Source organism: Pristiophorus japonicus, chromosome 3 (assembly GCF_044704955.1).
Source record: "Pristiophorus japonicus isolate sPriJap1 chromosome 3, sPriJap1.hap1, whole genome shotgun sequence".
Lineage (NCBI taxonomy): Eukaryota > Metazoa > Chordata > Chondrichthyes > Pristiophoridae > Pristiophorus > Pristiophorus japonicus.
Window position 1 is genome coordinate 310565441 of NC_091979.1, and position 22363 is coordinate 310587803.

General features: G+C 45.6%; 1 protein-coding gene across 1 annotated transcript in view; it reads left to right on the forward strand.

The window, feature by feature from the left end:
* pcdh15b (protocadherin-related 15b) overlaps positions 1-22363 on the forward strand; it is a 1866923-nt gene that overhangs the window by 985896 nt on the left and 858664 nt on the right. The window contains exon 7 of the mRNA XM_070875055.1: positions 18009-18164. Within this exon, the coding sequence (XP_070731156.1) occupies positions 18009-18164 (156 nt within the window). The remainder of the gene's footprint in view (positions 1-18008; positions 18165-22363) is intronic.

The following is a 22363-nucleotide window of genomic DNA, read 5'->3' on the forward strand; positions in this document are numbered from 1 at the left end:
TGAGAGGGGGATAGAAGAGCAAATATGTAGGCAAATTTCTGAGAAGAGCAAAAAATATAGGGCAGTAACTATCCTAATATTAACTGGGACAAAATTAATGTGAAGGGTATAGAGGGCGTGGAATTCCTAATATGCACTCGAGAACTTTTTTAGTCAGTATGTAGTAAGCCCAACATGGGAGGGAGCGGTTCTGGAGTTAGTTTTAGGGAATAAAAACATAAGAACATAAGAAATAGGAGCAGGAGTAGGCCATACGGCCCCTCGAGCCTGCTCCGCCATTTAATAAGATCATGGCTGATCCGATCATGGACTCAGCTCCACTTCCCTGCCCGCTGCCCATAACCCCTTATCCCATTATTATTTAAGAAACTGTCCATTGCTGTCTTAAATTTATTCAATGTCCCAGCTTCCACAGCTCTCTGAGGCAGCGAATTCCACAGATTAACAACCCTCTGAGAGAAGAAATTTCTCCTCGTCTCAGTTTTAAATGGGCGGCCCCTTATTCTAAGATTGTGCCCTCTAGTTCTAGTTTCCCCCATCAGTGGAAACATCCTCTCTGCATCCACCTTGTCACGCCCCCTCATAATCTTATACGTTTTGATAAGATCACCTCTTATTCTTCTGAATTCCAATGAGTAGAGGCCCAACCTACTCAACCTTTCCTCATAAGTCAAACCCCTCATCCCTGGAATCAACCTTGTGAAACTTCTCTGAACTGCCTCCAAAGCAAGTATATTCTTTCGTAAATATGGAAACCGAAACTGCACGCAGTATTCCAGGTGTGACCTCACCAATACCTTATATAGCTGTAGCAAGACTTCCCTGCTTTTATACTCCATCCCCTTTGCAATAAATGCCAAGGCCAAGAATGAAGCTGGGCAGGTGGAAGGGGTATCAGCAGCAGAGCATTTAGGTGCTCGTGACCATAATTCAGTCAGATTTAAGATAGTAATGGAAAAGGACAAGGATAGACCAGGAATAAAAATTCTAAATTGGGGAAAAAACAACTTTGCTGAGCTGAGAAGTGATTTGGCCATAGTGGACTGGAAATAGCTACTTGAAGGTAAATCAGTGACAGAGCAGTGGGAGGCATTCAAGGAGGAGATGCGGTGGGTTCAGGCCAAATATGTGCCCTTAAAGAAAAAGGGAGGGACTAACAAATCTAGAGCCCCCTGGATGTCGAGGGATATACAGGATACTATAAAGAAAAACAGGGAGGCTTATGACAGATACCGAGGGCTAAATACGGCAGAACCTCTAGAAGAGTATAGAAAGTCCAGGGGTGAAATTTAAAGGGATATTGGGAAAGCGAAGAGAAAGCATGAAAAATTCTTGGCAAATAAAATCAAGGAAAACCCAAAGATGTTTTATAAATATATTAAGAGCAAGAGGATAACTGAAGAAAGGGTAGGGGCCTATTAGAGACCATGAAGATAATCTATGTGTGGAGGCGGAAGATGTGGATATGGTTCTTAAGGAATACTTTGTGTCTGTTTTCACAAAAGAGAGGGGCAGTGCAGACACTACTATTGAGGAGAAGAGTGAAATATTAGATGAAATAAACATAGTGAGAGAAGAGGTATTAAGGGGTTTAGCAGCTTTGAAAGTGGATAAATCCCCAGGACAAGATGAAATGTATCCCAGCTAAGTGAAGCAAAAGAGGAAATAGCAGAGGCTTTTGATGATCATTTTCCAATCCTTTCTGGCTTCAGGTGTGGTGGCAGAAGACTGGAGGACTGCTAATGTGGTACCTTTGTTTAAGAAGGGAGAAAGGGTTAGACTGAGTAATTACAGGCCAATCAGCCTAACCTCAGTGGTGGGAAAATTATTGGAAAAAAATCCCGAAGGACAGGATAAATCTTCACTTAGAAAGACACGGATTAATCAAGGACAGTCAGCACGGATTTGTTAAGGGAAGGTCGTGTCTGACTAACTTGATTGAATTATTCGAGGAAGTAACCAGGAGGGTCGATGAGGGCACTGTGTATGATGTAATGTATCTGGATTTTAACAAAGCTTTTGATCCCCCATGGTAGACTGGTCACAAAAGTAAAAGCTCATGGAATCCAGGGCAAAGTGACAAGCTGGATCCAAAATTGGCTCAGAGGCAGTAAGAAAAGGGTAATGGTTGATGGCTGTTTTTGCGATTGGAAGGATGTTTCCAGTGGGGTTCCGCAGGGCTCAATACTAGGTCCCTTGCTTTTTGTGATTTACATCAATGATCTAGACTTGACTATAGGGGGTATGATTAAGAAGTTTGCAGATGATATTAAAATCGGCTGTGTGGTTGATAATGAAGAAGAAAGCTGCGGACTGCAGGAAGATATCAATCGACTGTTCAGGTAGGCAGAACAGTGGCAAATGGAATTTACTCCAGAGAAGTGTGAGGTAATGCATTTTGGGAGGGCTAACAAGGAAAGTGAATACACATTAAATGGTAGGATACTGAGAAGTAGAGAGGAACAAAGGGACCTGGGAGTGCATGTCCACAGATCCCTGAAAGTAGCAGGTCAGGAAGATAAAGTGGTTAAGAAGGCATACGGAATGCTTTCCTTTATTAGCTGAGGCATAGAATACAAGAGCAGGGGGGTTATGCTTGAAAAATATAAAACACTGGTTAGGCCACAGCTGGAGTACTGTGTGCAGTTCTTGTCACCGCATTACAGGCAGGATATGATTACACTGGAGAAGGTACAGAGGAGATTTGCGAGGATGTTGCCAGCAGTGGAGAATCTAAGCTATGAGGACAAATTAGACAAGCTAGATTTGCTTTCATTGGAACAGAGGAGGCTGAGGGGAGACCTCATTGAGGTGTATAAAATTATGAGCGGCCTAGATATAGTGGATAGAAAGGGCCTATTTCCTTTAGCAGAGGGGTCAACAACCAAGGGGCATAAATTTAAAGTAATTGGTAGAAGGTTTAGAGGGGATTTGAGGGGAAATTTCTTCATGCAGAGGATTGTGGGAGTCTGGAACTCACTGCCTGAAAGGGTGGTAGAGGCAGAAACCCTCACCACATTTGAAGTGCTGTAACCTGCAGGGTGACAGACCTAGAGCAGAAAAGTGGGATTAGGCTGGATAGCCTTTTGTTGGCCAGCACGGACACGATGGGTCGAAATGGCCTCATTCCATGTTGTAAGCTTCTATTCTAAGAAGAACTGATTAACTGGTCATCCATTAATTTCCAACTTATGGGACCTGGCTGAGTGCAAATTGGCTGTGATTTTTACCTACGTAATAGTGGGGGGAAAATTGGGTGCCTTTACGTCTCCCATTAGCGCTCCCGGGGCGCACTAATGGTGCCTAAATGGCTTTGCTAACAGGTGCGGTGATATTCAGCGGGAGTTTTGCGGTAGTGCTACAGCGTTGCACCCCAATCTCCTTCGCCCGGAGATCATGACATCATCGCCGTGTATATCGCCCTGGTATTGCCCTGGACCCGAAATTGAGTTGCACCCGTGTAGCAGCGCTGTGCGAAAACACTGACAGCTGCAGGAGGCATGCCTCAGGTGGTGGGCCACTTTGCGGGCGATAATTAAAGGCGAGGTGGCCGAGGGAAGTAAAAAAATAACTTACCTTCTCTCGCGAGGCTTTTTTCGTGGTTTCCTGTCTGCAATCAACCAGCCTGGCACTCTGATTGAGTGCCAGGGCTGATCGTGTGGGTTCGCAGCTGCTGTCATTGGGACGGTAAGTTTGGTTTCAGAGCCTGAAGTGCTGGCCCTTCCCTTTAAGGGAGGGAAGGAGACTTCCAATGCCGCAGCGTTGCACAGCCCAGAGTGCAGAGCTGCTGAACTCACTGCCCGCCTGCTGCCAATTTTGCTCCAAGAAGGAAGTGGAGCACTTGATTTAGTGATGCACGTCCTTCTTGGAGCGCAAATGCTGAATTGTTTTAAAAGTTTGAAATGATTAGCGCTTGGTGCTAATTTTTCAAACTTTCAATAATAATCCAATGGTTGTAAAGTGCTTCAAAATGTCCTGAAAACATGATGAGGTGCTATGCAAGTGCATGTTCTGCCTTGAATACTGGTGAATAATAAAAGATGTGGTGATCTGGACAATCCTTCTTTACTCATTTCCCATCTCATTATTCTGATGTATTGAATTAACAAGCTTTTTAACCAATGGAGGGCGTGGTGTATGGGGATGCAGCCTATTTATACCAGTCTTCTGTGGGACAAATCAACTTCAAAAAAGATTAAAATCTGTTTTTTGTTTGCATTATACTTGTCATTGCTGCACCTAAGATATGGCCTATGTGCAAGGCCAAAATTTGAGGAGTCTTGACTGTAAGGGAAATAAGTTCCACACCAAGTCCAAGTACAGTGAAAGAAAGCACCACAGCTTATTCGTACAGAGCGCTCTGAGAGAAGTGGGAAAACTCCACAGCTTCACCACACCCTTCTCTCCGAGCGAAGTTTTCAAGTTACAATTATACCTTTGGGGGCGGTCCCGCCCCCTTACACCATTGTCCGATTATCTAACATTTTTGTAACGTCTTACCCTATATGGTAATGCTGTGACAATCTATCTTTACATTGTGGTAAGTCAAAGGTTAACTAGCATACGCACACACAAGTGGGGTTAGTTCCCCGTTTCAGCAGAAAAACAAGGAACTGTCTTCCTGTTATGACATAAAGCGAGGTACATCTGTTTGCATCTCCAACCGTTCGTTGTTCTACTTCCCTATCTTCATGACTCAGGGTCAACGAACGTTGGGGTCTAAATGTGTCTTTTGTTTTAAGCAGACAATTTGTTGCTTGAACATTTACATGGTACAGAAACAAGAGTATTATAAACATAAGAAATAATTCTCCTCCAACAGTCCCTCCTGTTGATCTTTTCCCATCTCATGCGGATAAGAACAATCCAATCCTACATTCGGACTGTCTCGTCGTCTTGTGCCAGGATTCTTGGGCGAGCCTGGAGTTGGTGGTACTGCTGAAAATGGAGGAGCAGCTTCTGATATGTTGCGGGTGGAAGTTGGGTTGTTGTATCATTGATGCGGGTCCCGGCAGCTATGGGTATCACGGTACACAACTTGGACATACATATCTTAATCATCATTACCGCAAGGTACAAGGCCAGGCATATGCCCACAATCAAAATCAGCCCCTGTACAATACTTTGTCCCAACTTAGGCATCCATCCCCCCAGCCAGCCAACTGCACCATCCGGGGTGGTTAGTTTCCTCATTTCTCTCCTTATATGGTCGGCTAGGTTGGTTATATTCTCCGAATTATCGGGTATATAAGTGCAACATTCGGCCCCAATCAATGCGCAAGTGCCTCCGTTCTGGGCCAATACGTAATCTAGGGCCATTCGGTTCTGAAGTACGGTAGTACGTATGGCTACCATTTCAGCTGTTATGCTCTCCATTGCCTCGGCAGTGTCTGTTCCAGTATTTGTTCCAGAACCCTCTCTACGTTTCTTAGTTCATCCATGGTGCGCCCTATCCCGTATGGGAACATCACAACTCCAAAGAGTCTTTCTACCGGGGTAATCGCTCGTCTTCGTCGACCTGGTGTACGCACCTCTGCCAGGGTACGTACCTGTCTGACAAAGGGGACCACATATCCCAAATAACAGGACCCTGTCCATCGCCTGGGTAACCAGGGATATGCCCTATGCCCGCACACAAAATACGCTGCCATTTCATATATTGTGTCGGGGTCCCAAGACTGGGCTCACAGACCTCCACCTGTTTTATTCGGAAAGCGTGAGAGGATAGTGACCCGTGCACCTGTTGTGATATTGAGGTTGTGTGGGCAATCGTTGTATCCTATGATATGTCCCTTTCTGCTGGTGTCGTTTTGGGTTAAAGATACGGTCCCCGAGGTATTGGTCAGAACTAGGAATGGGGGCTCCCTTGTATGGACATAGGGTGGTTGGTACCATCCCTGGAACGTTTGACTAATGGGGTACCCAGCACTCTCCCACTCGGTGACGTCCCCGTGGTTGTCCACACGGTAGCGGTGTGATGGTCCTCCTCCCATCCATGATCCCTCTCTTGACCCGCCTTTCATCCTTCGTTCTTGCATTGGCCCCCCTCCTCCCGTGCCATTCTGGCTCAGAAGCCACTTGACAGTCTCAGTTAGGGTCAGTGGAATGGGGCACAAAGGAATTCCCCCTTTGGAATGTATAGGGATATGTGAGCACACCCAGCAACTAGAAAAGTTCCCATTTCGCGCATAAACATAAGACATATACAGAAAGGTGTTTACATGGAGCTCTCGCTTCCGTCTCGCTTCCCACGTGCCGCACTTGACGTACACCAATACTACTATACAGACTGTGGCACACAATTTCATCTTATCACTTTATATTAACAACTAATCAAAGGCAAAATGGCCGTATATGTTGCTTGTAGTGTCTCTATTGACCTGTGGGCGAATCAAAGAATGGTGGATACAACAGGCATTAGTTTTTCGGCTCGAAAACCTTAAGCTGGGTCCAGTGTTTCCACTGCCCCCGTCCTCTCATGTCGACGCAGGCACATGTATCTCCGCTAATCATAACCTCGTACGGTCCTATCCATTTTGGTGCAAAGCCAGGCTTCCCAGGGATGACCTTCACCATTATGCGGGTCCCTGCCTGGGGCACATCCGGGAGGGCGGTGGATTCTAATTTCTCGACCTGTCGGAGCTGCTTATCCCTGACCTGCGTTCTCATCTCCTTAAGACTGTTGCTCATTTCCAGGACGTACCTCCTGATCCTATCCCTTTAGGGTCCCACATCAGTCCCCCCTGTAACGATCCCTTCTGGGAGTTGCATTGCTCTACCTGTCATTAGCTCATAGGGGGACAGCCCAGTCATCCTGTTTGGGATCGCTCTTAACTTCATTTAGAATGAGGGGCAACACGTCAACCCAGGTCCTCCCGGTTTCTCGGATTTCCTTTGCAATCGCCACCTTGAGAGTTCGATTCATCTGTTCTACCATGCCCGAGCTCTGGGGATGATATGGGATGTGGGATTTCTGTCTTATCCCCATCAGTTTACATACTGCCTTTATCACCCCTCCCGTGAAGTGGGTGCCCTGATCCGAATCCATTTGCACCGGCACCCCCCATCTGGGGGTGATCTCCTCGGCCAGTATCCTGGCCACTGTAGTGGCCGTACAATTTCGTGTGGGGATCGCTTCCACCCACCCAGTGAATTGGTCAATTATCACCAAGCAGTATCTTTTCCCCCGCGAGTCCGGCAGTGGCCCGGTGAAATCTATCTGTATATTTTCCCATGGCCCCCTTGGTCTCGGTTGATGGGCCATCCGTATCCTAACCGGCTTGCCAGGGTTATGTTGCGCACATGTTATACAGTGCTGACAGTGTTTGGCTATTTCCCGGCCCATTCCAGGCCACCACCATTCACATGGACCCCCTGCCCAGATGTGCCACACCGTGGTGTAGGTCCAACAAAGTGTGCTCAATACAATTTGGGGCTGTGACCTTCCCCTCTTTCCTCCACACGGAAGTCTTTATCCGGGGCGCCTCCCATCGCCTTCCACTCTTCCCGCTCCTCGGGGGAGGTATCCGTGTGAGGTTGGACTATGTCCACCTTCTCATGCGCCACACTACCCACTCCCTCAGTTCTCTCCTCTAAATCTTGTTCCAGCGCCCTTTGCACGGCAGCATCCGTTGCCTGATTACCCTCTTGTTCCGGGGATCTGACCTTCTGATGGGCCCGAACCTTCATTACGGCTGCCTGTAACGGCTCATCCGTTGCTTTTAATAACTCCTGGACCCTCCCCTGGTGCCGGATTGGTTCCCCTCCTGTCGTAATGAACCCCCTTCTTCCCCAGGCTACCATGTAGTCGTGAACTACGCCGAATGTGTATCGGCTGTCGGTGTATATATTAACTGTCTTCCCCTCAGCTAACTTCAGGGCCTCCGTGAGGGCCACGATTTCGGCAACCTGCGCCGAAAGTCCCTCCTCTAGCCGTCCCGATGCGATGGTCTGCAGCCTGTCGTCTACCACCGCCCGCCCCGTTCTGGGCGTCCCCTCCACGTACCTTCGAGACCCGTCCACGTAGAGGGTCATCTGTGCTCCCACCAGGGGTTCATCCACTGCCTCGTTACAGTCATGTGATTTCCCCCATCCGCCAGGAGGCCCTCCACCGGGTTTCCTCCCGTATCCCTTATGATCACTACGGATTGATCGACCGGCAGCAGGACCGCCTCCCACCGTGCTCTGCACATATTGGAGACCGATTTCAACCGTCCGGTATTCAGCATTTCGACCGAGGTGTGTCTCGTGTGCAGGACAATCTCCCCAGTCAGCACGGTGGGTTCACTGACTTTCACTGCCCATGCAGCACAATCGAGGGCGGCCATGCATTTCGACAGTCCGCCTACTACGGGTGACTGTTGTGTGGAATAATACTCCCCCGGCCGCTTCTGGTCCCCATGCTGTTGCGTGACTACCGCCGCATAAAACCCTCCTTCGTTTTCACAATAAATGTGGAAGGGCTTCCCCATGTCGGGCAGTCCCAGTCCCGGGGCAGAGGTCAGGGCTTGTTTGAGTCGCCCATATGCCTCCTCCTGTTCTGTTCCCCATTCTATGGGTGCGGTGGCGGGCTTTCCGCCTTTTACCAACCGTTGGATTGGCTCGACTATTCCGGCAAACCCTGGGACAAAATTCCTACTATAGTTAAACAGTCCTAATATCTTCCTGACTCCTCGCACTGAGATCGGTCGGGGCATTGTCTGGATCGCCACCTTCCGATCGCTAGGCATGGTCCTGATTCCTTGGGATATTTCCTGTCCCAGGTACGTCACAGTCTCCTGGCCGATCTGAGCCTTCTTGGGGTTTACTTTAAACCCTCCATTGCTCAAAGCTTCCAGGACTGCAATAAGTGCTGCCTGGTGGCCTTCCGAGTCCTCTGACGCTATCGATAGATCATCCACATACTGCAATACTGTGCTACGGTGGGGAATCAAGTTTTTGGTCTCCAGCACCGAGTCCATGACCCGGTGAAAGATTGCTGGGCTATTGTGAAATCCCTGCGGCAGTCGGGTCCAGGTATGCTGTCTCCCACCCACCGTAAAGGCCAGTTTCTCCTGTGTCTCCTGGTTCAGGGGAAGGGACCAGAATCCATTTGCAATGTCCAGCACCGTGAATATCCTATGCCGTGGGCTCAGGCCATTCAAAATGGTAGCCGGGCTAGCCACTATGGGATGTAATTTAGGGGTAACTTTGTTCAGGGCAGTGTAATGAGGCCGAGAGTTTGTGGTACTCTCCGTTTCCGGGAGTAGCCCTTTGCTGACGAGCTCGGACACGATTCTTAATACGGCTTCCGCCGCTTCCGGCTTTATTGGGTACTGTTGGTGCGCCTGATGCTCAAGTCCCGCAATATGGATTGGTGTTATAATTACCCGTCCCGTGTCCTGTTTTGTTTTTGCCCAGACCTCTCCTAATCCTCACATTTTATCCCATATATCCCCAGCTCCTGTTTCCAATTTCGGACCCTTAGGGTGGTGCTACCTATCGTTGCAATGTTTCATAAGGCGATGGATGAGTTATTTTTTCGTCCGTCCGCCTCTGGCCAAATTATTTTATTGTGTCCGGCGTCTACCAGCTATCTAAATTCTCTCATCAGGTCTATTCCCAAGATAGTTCCCTCATTATTTTTACATACCCAAAACTGGGCTAACAAGAGTTTATTCTCCAGTTCCACCACCTGCATCTCGCTTTTGAACGCCGGAATTTGTCCCCCCTCCCAGTCCCACTATGTGAATCTTATGCCGAGTCAAAGGCAGGGGTAGGTTTGTGATTGAGACGGCGGCTCCGGTGTCCACTAGCATTTCACATGGCCGGCCCCCTACTAGTGCAGACACAAACATTCGCTCGTCTCCCCGCCCACGGGCCGGGGCCGCCGCGCGTCAGCGAGTCCCCTTGGTCTTTAGGTAGTCCAGGAACTGGTTATATTCCTCGGCTCCTACTTTATCGCGCAAGGTGTTTCCGGACGTTCCCGCGCCCTTTCCTTTCTTCCAACAATTCTCCTCTCCACGGCCTTGCTTATTGCAATATGTACATAATTTGGCAGAGCGGCAGTCTTGTGCCATGCGACCCATCCTTCCACATTGGAAACATGCCCCACCCCCCCTTGGAGGTTGTCCCTGCCGCCCCCACCCGCTCCTGTTTCACCACTGTGAGCTTGTCCTCATGGTCCTGAGCATCCACCGAACATGCCCAGCGGACAACCTCATCGTATACATTGTGGGTCATTACTCCCAACTTTATTACCGCTTGGTGTTTAGCGGACAACCCGTCTTTATACATCTGAACGAAGGGCGGATCGGTCAGTTGCGGGTCGGCCTGTCCGGACGACTCCTTATAGGCCTCGAATAATCGTTCCCCGAATTCACTACTCCCCTCACCCTTCCTTTGCTTACATGTTATGATTTTTCCCCAATTAATCTGAGGATTGCCCAGGGCGGTTTGGAGCGCTGTTTTAAAGAGGAGGAACGCAGCGACCTGCTGGGCCCGAGTCGCGAGTAGCATCACCGCCGTTGCCCATCCTCCGTCCGACATCCCAGCGCCCTGTAGATTCCTCCACTTGTCTCGTGGACAGCTGGCGCGTATGATGGCGTGAATGTCTCGGGGGTGTAGGTCGTGTAGGTCCCATAACATGTCTAATTTTGCCCAATAAGCCTCGTTGTTCGACCTGGGTGTTAAGGGTCCCAATACGGTCATGACTATTTGTTTTTCGGCCGGGCTGAATGGCCAAAATTTTGAGGTAGGGACTACCGTCGTTCCTCCTCCATTTCAGAGGGGCGGCTTTCGCCTCCTTGGTGTCTGAGTCGTCCCCTGCCGGTGGGGCAGTTAGACTAACTTCTTCTTCCTCCTGATACCCGGGTGGCCCTTCTCCTCCGATTTTGCCCGCTGTTACGTTAAACCCCAAAAACCGGGGAGGATTGTACATTTCCAATTCTTTTTCCAACTCCCGTATTCGCTTATTTTTTTTCTGTCAGTTTAGCGCTTAATTCTACACATTCTGTCATTTTATTCTCCACCGCATCAGTCAATTTGACCAACCGGTGTACCAACAAAACAGCACCTTTCTTCATTTTCTTTTGCTTCTGTGTTTCCCACCACTCCCGTTGTTCGTGTACCTTCTTTGCCGGGTCCCAACCCTCCTTTTGCATTCTATCTATCAATCCCTTTTGGTCAACTAGGTACAGTCTGGTCAGGGACCCCGGGGGGCCACACTCCGTTTCCTTACCGGACATCGCAGTCTTTCCCGTCGCGGTCTTACTACTGTCAGCGGTCCGTTCGGGACTTGCAGTCTCTGTCGTCAGAGGTGTTTCAACACACTTGCGATTCGTTAAAAATGGCGCCTCCGCGACCGACTACGATCTTTTCCAGCTGCACCCGCAACTTACTACAACCACATTAATTGTTCTACACACGACCCCCAATGTCCCGACCTGCGTGACTCAAAGTCGCAAGGAGATTAGTCCCTACTTCACTCACTGTTCCACTTTTCTGTTGCCACTTTGTCCTCTCTATGTTCCCTTCGACCTCAATCCTTGGCCTTCACATGGGGCATTCGCCCTCTTAATTCCGGCTCAAGTTAGGTGACTGAGATAGTTTGTGACAATCGAGGTGGCGGGGAACACTCGTTTCTTTCACACAACACTCATACCAAGCGAGCTTAGCCTCTAACCCGCAGTTCAACTGTGGTTTTTCTCACCGGTCATGGACGTTTTGTTCTTTGGTGAATCGGGGCTCGGGGGTCACCCTTTTCCCGGGGCTCAATTGACTGGATGGTCAAACCTTGACTACTCGTCCCTCTCCACCGGCTAGGTGACCCGAAGCGACCGTATTCACCCTGCTCGCAGCGCCAAATTGTTAGGGAAATAAGTTCCATACCGAGTCCAAGTACAGTGAAAGAAAACATCACAGTTTATTCGTACAGAGCGCTCTGGGAGAAGTGGGGAAACTCCGCAGCTTCGCCACACCCTTCCCTCCGAGCGAAATTTTCAAGTTACAATTATACCTTTGGGGACGGTCCCGCCCCCTTACACCATTGTCCAATTATCTAACATTTTTATAACGTCTTACCCGATATGGTAATGCTATGACAATCTATCTTTACATTGTGGTAAGTCAAAGGTTAACTAGCATACGCACACACTAGTGGGGTTAGTTCCCCGTTTCAGCAGAAAAACAAGGAACTGTCTTCCTGTTATGACATAAAGCGAGGTACATCTGTTTGCATCTCCAACCATTCGTTGTTCTACTTCCCCTATCTTCATGACTCGGGATCAATGAACGTTGGGGTCTAAATGTGTCTTTTGTTTTAAGCAGACAATTTATTGCTTGAACATTTACATGGTACAGAAACAAGAGTATTATAAACTTAAGAAATAATTCTCCTCCATCATTGACTGTGTCAATTTCAATTATCCACATGGAATCCCACTTCCATTATGGTGGATAATTGAGTTTCCTTTATATTTGTGAAATTCAGTCACTTATCTGAAATTGAATGAGTTGATCAAATATACTTAGACGTATGCAAATTCAAGACACAATTTCACTCCTTAACCATGAGAGCTGCTGTGTGTTGCATTTGTCTTGGGATTAGCATATTATTATTCGGAACATTGTCTGACTACAAATGTTGGTTGAGGGAGGGATGAACAACACAGGTCTCTGTGTTTGCAGCAATGAGAAATAGTATGAATTTGTGAGTATTACTTGAGCTGGGAAGAGGTTGGAGATTCATACTCTGTCATGTATCTCACATTACTGTATATAACTGTATTTTATCATGCTATACATGACTGTAACTGGATATGACCTGTAACAATAAGCATACCTTACCACCAAGGGTGCACTTGCAGGAGACACTCCATACCTGTCCCACTGAGGTATTTAAAGGAAGGTCTCAGGCAAGTGCAGCATTGGAGAGCTGGAATTAAAGGTGCAGGTCCTGAGTGACCTTGACTTCAGCATGTGTCTCGAGTAAGTCAGTACATTAGAGTCAGGACTTAACATACTCCAGCAGGCTGGGACTGAGAGGAAGTCTCAGGCTGTATATAACCACTGATCCATTTAACAGAGCAGAGAAGTATCTATCTGTGGGGCACAGCTATCACTTGGGTACAAACAGGAAGAAACAAATTAGAAAGAAGGAAACAATCAAAGATTTGCATTTATATAGCGCTTTTCACAACCACTGGACATCCCAAAGTGCTACACAGCCAATGAGGTACTTTGGAAGTGTAGTCACTGTTGTAATGTAGGAAATGAAGTTAACTGGGTATGGGCGGGAGATGTTGCAGCACCAATGTTCTGGGCAAAGAGCAGCAAGGTAGAGGAAAAATATAGAAAATACTCTCAACGTTGACACATTTATTAAAGTCTTAAGTAAAGAATAGCATTGAATTATAAGATTAAAACATCACTACATGCAAAAAAAATGCAGAAAAGGAACAACACATAATTAAACTAACCAGCTTCAAAGCATAATAGATGCAGAGCTAAATATGAGACACTTAATAAGGTGAAACATTAATCCTCATTCTTCGCTCAATTTTGTTAACAGCATGAAGCACAGTGAGAAAGAAACAACACATTGATATAGAGCGTTTAAAATCCTCAGAATTTCTCAAAGTGCTTCAGCAAATTACTTTTTAAAGCGGATTCCCTGTTGTAATGTAGACAAGCACGGCATCCAATTTGAATACAATAAGTTTCCCATAAACACCTATGAGATGAATGACCAGGTAATCTGCTTTTGATGGTAATGAGTGACCGATAAATGTTGGCCAGGACTCCCCTGCTCTTCAGCAAATAATGGCATGGGATCTCTTACCTCCACTTGAACAGGCAGATGGGTCCTCAGTTTAACATCTCATCCTAAAGGAAGCATCTCTGGCACTGCGGCGTTCCCTCATCACTCATTACTGCACCGAAGCGTCAGCCTAGATTTATGAGCCAAATTTAGCATTTATATCGCACTTCTCATGACCTCAGGACGTCCCAAAGCGCTTTATAGCCAATTAAGTACTTTTGACATGTAGTCGCTGGTAGTTGTAATGTAGGAAACGTGGCAGCCAATTGCACACAGCAAGCTCCCCAAAACAGCAATGTGATAATGACCAGATAATCTGTATTTGTCCAGGACACCGGGGATAACTCACCTGCTCTTCTTCAAAATAGTGCCATAGGGTCTTTAACGTCTACCTGACAGAGCAGATGGAGCCTTGGTTTAACATCTCATCCAAAAGACAGCACCTCTGACAATACCACCACAATCTGTCACTTCATGGCCCAGCTTGACCCTCAGTCTTCAATCAAGCCATGAGACCAAGCCCGGTTCACTGGATAGTGTCAAAGGGAATGCCAGGAACAGTTCCAGACATACCTGAGAATTAAGTGCAAGAATTAAGGGAAGTTACTACAAAGGGCTACCTGTATGCAAACTGCTAAAGGCACCAAGTTTTCGACAGAGCTTAGTGCCAATAACCTGGCACTCAGTTTGGGTTTCACCAGAGCCACTCTGTTCCAGATCTCAATATGGCCTTGATCCAGATTATAGATGCAAGGGCTAAATGGCAAAGGAGAGGTGAGAGTTGACCCATCTTCAGCTGCTTCATCAATGAACTTCTCTCCATCCTAAGGTCTGGAGACCTCCAATAATGAAGCAGTCCATGCCAGCCTACTGTCATTGAACTCAATATCCACACTCTCCATCACTGATGCACTGAGGCTGCAGTCTGCAATGTCGGCAAGATGCATTCTTGCAACTCATCAAGCATACTTCAACAACAACTTCCTTCCCTGTGATTCTGCCACTGAGAAGGACAAGAGCAGCAATGAGTTGGGAACACATAGAAACATAGAAACATAGAAAATAGGTGCAGGAGTGGGCCATTCGGCCCTTCTAGCCTGCACCGCCATTCAATGAGTTCATGGCTGAACATGCAACTTCAGTACCCCATTCCTGCTTTCTCACCATACCCCTTGATCCCCCTAGTAGTAAGGACTTCATCTAACTCCTTTTTGAATATATTTAGTGAATTGGCCTCAACAACTTTCTGTGGTAGAGAATTCCACAGGTTCACCACTCTCTGGGTGAAGAAATTCCTCCTCATCTCGGTCCTAAATGGCTTCCCCCTTATCCTTAGACTGTGTCCCCTGGTTCTGGACTTCCCCAACATTGGGAACATTCTTCCTGCATCTAACCTGTCTAACCCCGTCAGAATTTTAAACGTTTCTATGAGGTCCCCTCTCATTCTTTTGAACTCCAGTGAATACAAGCCCAGTTGATCCAGTCTTTCTTGATAGGTCAGTCCCGCCATCCCGGGAATCAGTCTGGTGAACCTTCGCTGCACTCCCTCAATAGCAAGAATGTCCTTCCTCAGGTTAGGAGACCAAAACTGTACACAATACTCCAGGTGTGGCCTCACCAAAGCCCTGTACAATTGTAGCAACACCTCCCTGCCCTTGTACTCAAATCCCCTCGCTATGAAGGCCAACATGCCATTTGCTTTCTTAACCGCCTGCTGTACCTGCATGCCAACCTTCAATGACTGATGTACCATGACACCCAGGTCTCTTTGCACCTGCCCTTTTCCTAATCTGTCACCATTCAGATAATAGTCTGTCTCTCTGTTTTTACCACCAAAGTGGATAACCTCACATTTATCCACATTATACTTCATCTGCCATGCATTTGCCCACTCACCTAACCTATCCAAGTCGCTCTGCAGCCTCATAGAATCCTCCTTGCAGCTCACACTGCCACCCAACTTAGTGTCATCCGCAAATTTGGAGATACTACATTTAATCCCCTCGTCTAAATCATTAATGTACAGTGTAAACAGCTGGGGCCCCAGCACAGAACCCTGCGGTACCCCACTAGTCACTGCCTGCCATTCTGAAAAGTACCCATTTACTCCTACTCTTTGCTTCCTGTCCCGATTTAGACATATATCACTGTTTCTTCGTGTTCATATCCTAGAATTCCCTACCTGACACTATTATGGGAGCAATATTACCTTCCAGGGAAACTAGAGATCGGCAATAAATTTGGCCTTGCCAGCATCGTCCATATCTTTTTTTTTAAGTTGCATACCTTATTCTTCTGCATAATTTGCATCATACATTATGCTCTATTTCACCTATCATATTGCCCATTGCTGCTAATAGCCTCTTCAACTAGCTCAAGGATGGTCAAATGATCACGAGAGAAAAGAGGAATAAATTTGCATGTATCATTTCACATCACCTCTGATGCAGGGCTAAATTACAAATGTATATGATGTCCTTTACTGGGCATTTATTTGTCATTTAGACCCTTAATTCAAGATAGTGCGAATGCCCGTAAATCATTACTGCCTGTCCAATTTTACTTTAAAGATCCGATAAAGTAATTCATTTTTGGTCATAATTCTAATGGTTTGAAGCTTTAATTAGGACTGACCTTTAGTACTATTTGAATGTTGCTCCATGCTTGGCTTTCATTCCTGTTGCTGAAAATTAAGGTGTTGTCGTACTGCCACTTCCATGTCCTTCTAAATCAGTTTTCCTGACTGTTAACGCAAAAGAAGTACTGTAACTCAGGAACCTGCCATGCACATTAAAGCCACGAGGTATAAAAAATCCTGTAGAAGAGTCGTTAATACTGGTTTGAGTTGGCATCGAATGCAATTCAGATGCAGCACCTAAAGAGCAGAACCATCGGGACCGAGGCCGTTCCAGATTCCGGGCTTTTCCGGACTTTTGATTTATTTTCTGATGTCACGAATCCGTAAACACCCGAGCCCAGGTTTGGGTATTTCCGGATTTCGTAACGTCAGAAAGGCGGGGGTTGGGGGGGTGGGGGGGAAATTCGCGCCAAAGAGCTATTCGGGCCACCTGGCCCCACCAAGGAGGTCGTTGTCGGGCGGGCCCCACCAAGGAGGTATCGTCGGGCCGGTCCCGCTGAGGTTGTCGTCGGGCGAGCCCTGCCAAAGAGCTTGTCGGGCCGTCCGGCCTTGCCGAGGAGGATGTCGAGCGGGCCCCGCCGAGGAGGTGTTCGGACGGGTCAGCCCCACCCAAGGAGGTTGTTGTCGGGCGGGCCCCGCCAAGGAGGCATCGTTGGGCTGGCCCCGCTGAAAGGTTGTCAGGCGGGTCCGCCCCACCGAGGATGTGTTTGGGCGGGTCCCGCAAAGAGATTGTCGGGTGGGCCGGCGAGGAGGCCCCAAGGTAAGGGCCACGACGGTGGGGCGAGGCGAGGCGAGGCCCGAGGTTGGGCAGCGGCAGAGCTCCGAGGTCAGCAGGGTCGTCGGCTTCGGATTCCGGAACGTTTTATGGATTCCGGACGACCCTGCCACCGATCGGTCTGGAGTCTGGATTCCGAACATTCTGGATTCCGGAATTCCGGATTCTCAACGCTGCACCTGTATAACTCCAGACTAACTGGAAGGCTAGCTTTGGCATAACAATCATAGGTTAGAAAATGAACATATGATAAAATTGTAATAACGATAATCAGGACAACAATGAGTGGACACATGTTTGTACAGAGAATGAAAAATTAGCAATGCAGCAATTGACCACTACTGCTTTTCCGGACCACTGATCTGCACTGCCAAAACATACTTTTGTTCATAACAGATAGGACAGAGGCTATTTTACAACAGCAAGTCTTCAGCAATGATATGTTTCACAAGAAATGGAAAAATTAAACTATATAGTTTCAAATTAGAATTATATCGTAAGATTAATCACCAAATAAAAATAAATGTGCTGCAATCCTCAGAATATTCATGAGATCCAGAAAAGGCTTTTTTATTTGTATCACATAAAGGTCATATTTTCTCAACATTAATCAGATAATGTCAAAATAGCCACTAAGCTTTTGCACTGAGCTATTACTTCAATTTGTAGATATTTGCATCTTTTTCATTAGTTGTTGCACAGCATAACCAGAATGTTTCAATTAAATTTGTATCGATGGAACAGATCTTGTATATTATTGACTCTGAAATATTCCTTTTTTATTTCATTACGACTAGCCGCCCTCAAATATCCAGTCCATTGTGGTTGTGCTTGATTGCATGAACCTGCGTGTTGGAAGTGTCATCAAACATGAAGTGCGAATTATAGTAAGGGACCGAAACGATAACTCTCCATCTTTTCAGCGATCACGATACCATGTGGAAATTAATGAGGTTGGTGTGCAAATAATGATAATGGATTTAACAGAGTGCAGTTTAAAAAAAATATGTTTTAAATTTGTTTAAATATCCATGAAGTTAATATTTGCATGAGTAAGCATTTCTAGAGTCTGAATGCTTAGTTGTTTTTACCTCATTATGCTGCAGACTCGATCAGGCAGTTTACTATGCCGCTTGAAAAAGCATGACTGTTAAGACTAATTAATTCTGCCTGCTAAAACAATTCATGAATGAATATACTGTGCTCGTATGTCTGGAAATAAATGAACTCAGTCCTTGAAAAGTATTGAAAATGCTTCTGCTTGTTGGAAATTATTATTTGAGACTTTGAAACAAGCTGTGACAGAAAGCAGTGATGTGGTAGAAAGAGTGAACAATTGATGAATTACTGAAGTTACCTTTTTGAAAACTAAAATTCATGAAGCATTCTAAAGATCTTTAAATTACCATTTGAGTGGAGATATGGTCCTAGTCCTGTATGAAACAGTTGGGGTGGTATTTACGCACCATTGTTAGTGATATAGCAAAATGGTTCTAGCTTCATTGTGATGCTAAAGGAGGGGCGTAAACGGGGTCAGATTGTCAGACTGATTCGATCTGTAGACCCAGAGGTTGAATCTTCCCTTGGTGGTTTGAAATCCAAGCCACAGTTCATAGATTGCAGTGTGAACATGCTGCAGGAATTTCCTCTGGGGAGTTGTCCTGATCTGCCGCCGTAACTTCAGCAGAAACTTTGTTCATCGACGTAAATGGGGTTTCCGCCGAACTTGCGCTGAAGTTACGGTAGAACCTGCAATGAAATTAACCTCGTGGTCTTTTGTGGTTCAATTCCTAAAGGTCAAAGTTGAGCATAACTTGGGGGTGGGGGTGAGGTTAAAAAAATGAATCGTACCTCGATTCATTTCTCAGTTGTTTATCTTTCCTGGCGATTCTGTAAAAATATTTTTAATGTCACCAAACTTAGCGTAGTTGTATTGTCTGCCTGAAAACACACAATGGGCCAGGTTTTGCTGTAGCAGGGTATCTAGCAGCATCTGCCATAAGTTAGACTTGCTCCTTCACCCTCCAGCAAGGGAAACAGCGCACCTGGGATCTGAGTGAACAGGGAAAGCAACTGGGTAGCTCTTTAACAAATTAGATTTAAGGATTGGATAATGAGCACAAGAAGGACTTAGAAAAAGGTAGCTGGTGTGGAATGGCCACACACGTTAAAAAACTCCATGCACAGGCATCTTCCACCTTTTAACATGTAGTTCGAGACTGGGAATATCAGGTCCTTCATCGAAACACCTGTGAACTCATCCCTTTTTGATGTGGAAGCAAGTCATCCTTGATACAAGAGACCCCCGAAGAAAAAACTCAACGTCAAATCAGATGCAAAAAGAGAAATAAAGAGAGGGAAAGAAAGATTGGATTAAGAGAGAGTGAAAAAAGAGAGAATGAAAAGGAAAGTAATAATTTAAAAATAATTTTAAAAAATTGACTTTTTAAAAAAATCTCCCGCAAAAATTCAAAACCTGCAGAAATGAGACTCCACACTTGTAATAGTTAATTTTCAGTGCCATAGAGGTTTATTGGCAGTGATTAACACTAATCACATTGTTAAAAGGATACTTGTGCTTCTAATAAGAAACTTAACTTTCAGTGGTGAGTTTAATGGGCAAGTACTGCAAGTTCCTAAAAAAAACCACATGAACGCTAAAGGCAAGATATCATTTTCACGAAGCTAATGGTGGAGAGGCACAACTCGGTCAGAAACTTTTGAATCTTCACATTTAACTCCTCGTCTGCTCCTTGCCTGAAGTTGCTGTACCACGTACACATAAATAACAGCAAGTGCCATTTGCCAAGCTGTTATTCTGACAGCAAATATAGCCCCATTAATTATGCCACCGTTGAAATGAAACCCTATGAAATCAGATCAGATATTGGAGGTGCCATTGTGAATTGACCCTCCAAACCCAAAGCAAACTTAGGAGCATTTCCCGGAGTTTGATTACTGCCATGTGAAAGCACCATTGAAATAAAAACTTTAAGTCCGCTTTGAAATCCCCAAATGAAGCCTGCAACGTTGCTTTAATAAGTGATTGCTAAATGACACAGACTTCTTGGGTTGCTTCAAGCAATATAAAGTGAAGACTGCAGTCATTTTTTCATTTCAAGCTACATAAAAGTTCAGAAAATATACAGTGTATTAGGAAAAGTGTAATGGTTTTGTAGTTTTGCATATCCTCCAACTGAACTTTGACCCATCCCATACTTTGCAGTTTCTCCTTACCTCTTCCTCAGCCTTACCACACTTATCTCAACCATAAAGCTCATTACTTGTTCTTTTGATTTTCTCCCATTTGAGTTCCTGACCACCAAACTCCCCTTCTCAGTCTCATGTGCACCCATACCATCAAGCCAGCACTGTCACTATTTTCCTCAAACCGCTGTTTCCCTACAATACAACAGAGACTAAATGTCAAAATCACTTCATTGGGTTGAAGTTCTTTGGGATGTCATCAGGTTGTGAAAGGCACTACATGAATGTAAATGTATTATTTTCCTCCTGTCTCCTGAATGAAGGGATATTGGTATATAGTTCGAGAGATGCAGATGCCCTATGGTACCTCACCCAAGCAGCATTCTTTAGATACGAGTATCAGGGACTAATTTCATCCGGAAGTATCAGTCAAGCCCAGCACTGTCCTTATTTGCTCATTTCCACACATTTTGTACCAAGAATTACTGAGTAGCAATCAGGAGTGGAACTCTGGCTAATTTTCATTTCCTTGTCCAGGAGCATTGAGGCAATTGTTATCACATTAGCTAATTCCAGTTAACTCAGCAAAGATGAGAAATCCAATCTCAGATGATCTTCAGCTTTATGACTCCCGATCATACCAAGTAGTACAATTGGGACAGCAACAAATTCATGTATAGTTATGTAAAAACAAACACACCTATTGTATGTACAAGTATTGGTGTAAGTTCGTGTTCATTTATACCATCTTTATTCAGTCTGGTTGAAAGCATATGTTTGTTGCCATGAACAATACTGCCATTTGGTGTTCAAATGAGCCATCCCTTATAATTATCTTAATTGTGTTCCAGTCAGTTGGCACTCTTCAATTAGACTTGTATTTAATCTTATGTAGATGATGAAGAGTTGCAGTAATCACTGCAAATGTTCAATTACCTACAGCGGTAACACCCCATAATCAGTTGTAAATATACAGTAACATTATTCCACACAGAATGACCCAACAGAATTATGCATTTTTTATTTAATGTATCCTGTTTTCTCTGCGACTAGGTTTCTATTTTATGCTTTCTTTCTCCTAGTTGTCTTCATTTTTCTCAGTTGTACTTCACTTCAAGCTGTTACATTTTACTTTGCTGTCTTTCAGAATCATGAAATATTTATTTCAGAGAGGTCCTTTATATGGTTTCTCGACTAATGAGGGAGATATAAACAATATATTATGATTTTTACAGCAGGGCTTTAATGAATTGCAACTATTTGCTGTTCTATGAACACATACCATTTCATAAAGGTTAATCAACAGATTGTCTAACTGTCCCCGTCGAAACCAATGGAAGAGAATGAGACATCAGTTTGATATTGACCCAATAGTCAGACAAGGGTTAAAGCTGAATATGGCTAGGCTATGATTGAATTAACCAATAGCTTGTGAATTGAGAAATTCCGAGTCGCAGTGAAAGTGAACGACAACTAGGTGACATTTACCAAATACTACCAGAGCTCATCAAAAGCTGATGGTAGTCTTCCTATCCGTTCCTGAGTCAGATTGTACGGCGCAGTAGAGATTGCATGAAAAAAACAAAAGCACAAGCCGTTTGGTCAATTGCCCTGAAATTCTGATGTCCCGGACCTGTATGAAGTTTCGACGGACCCGGGAAGGCATCGGAAAAGCCGGTTTTCAGCACACAATACGCATGCGTGACTTTTCCGACCTGTCAAGCTGGAGCTGGACAGGTCTTCCCCATGCGTTAAAAAACTATGAGTTCTCGCTCAAAATTCTGACTTTGAGAGATCTTCTGCCCAGGATTAGGGCACGAAAGTTCTGCGCGAGATAAAGCAGGCATGCAGCCTGCATTCTGTGCGTATCTGCATCACCTGAAACTTTGCTTCAAGCAGCTCAATAGCCTTCAGCATAAGCAGCAGTCGATGCTGAGGAGTTCTG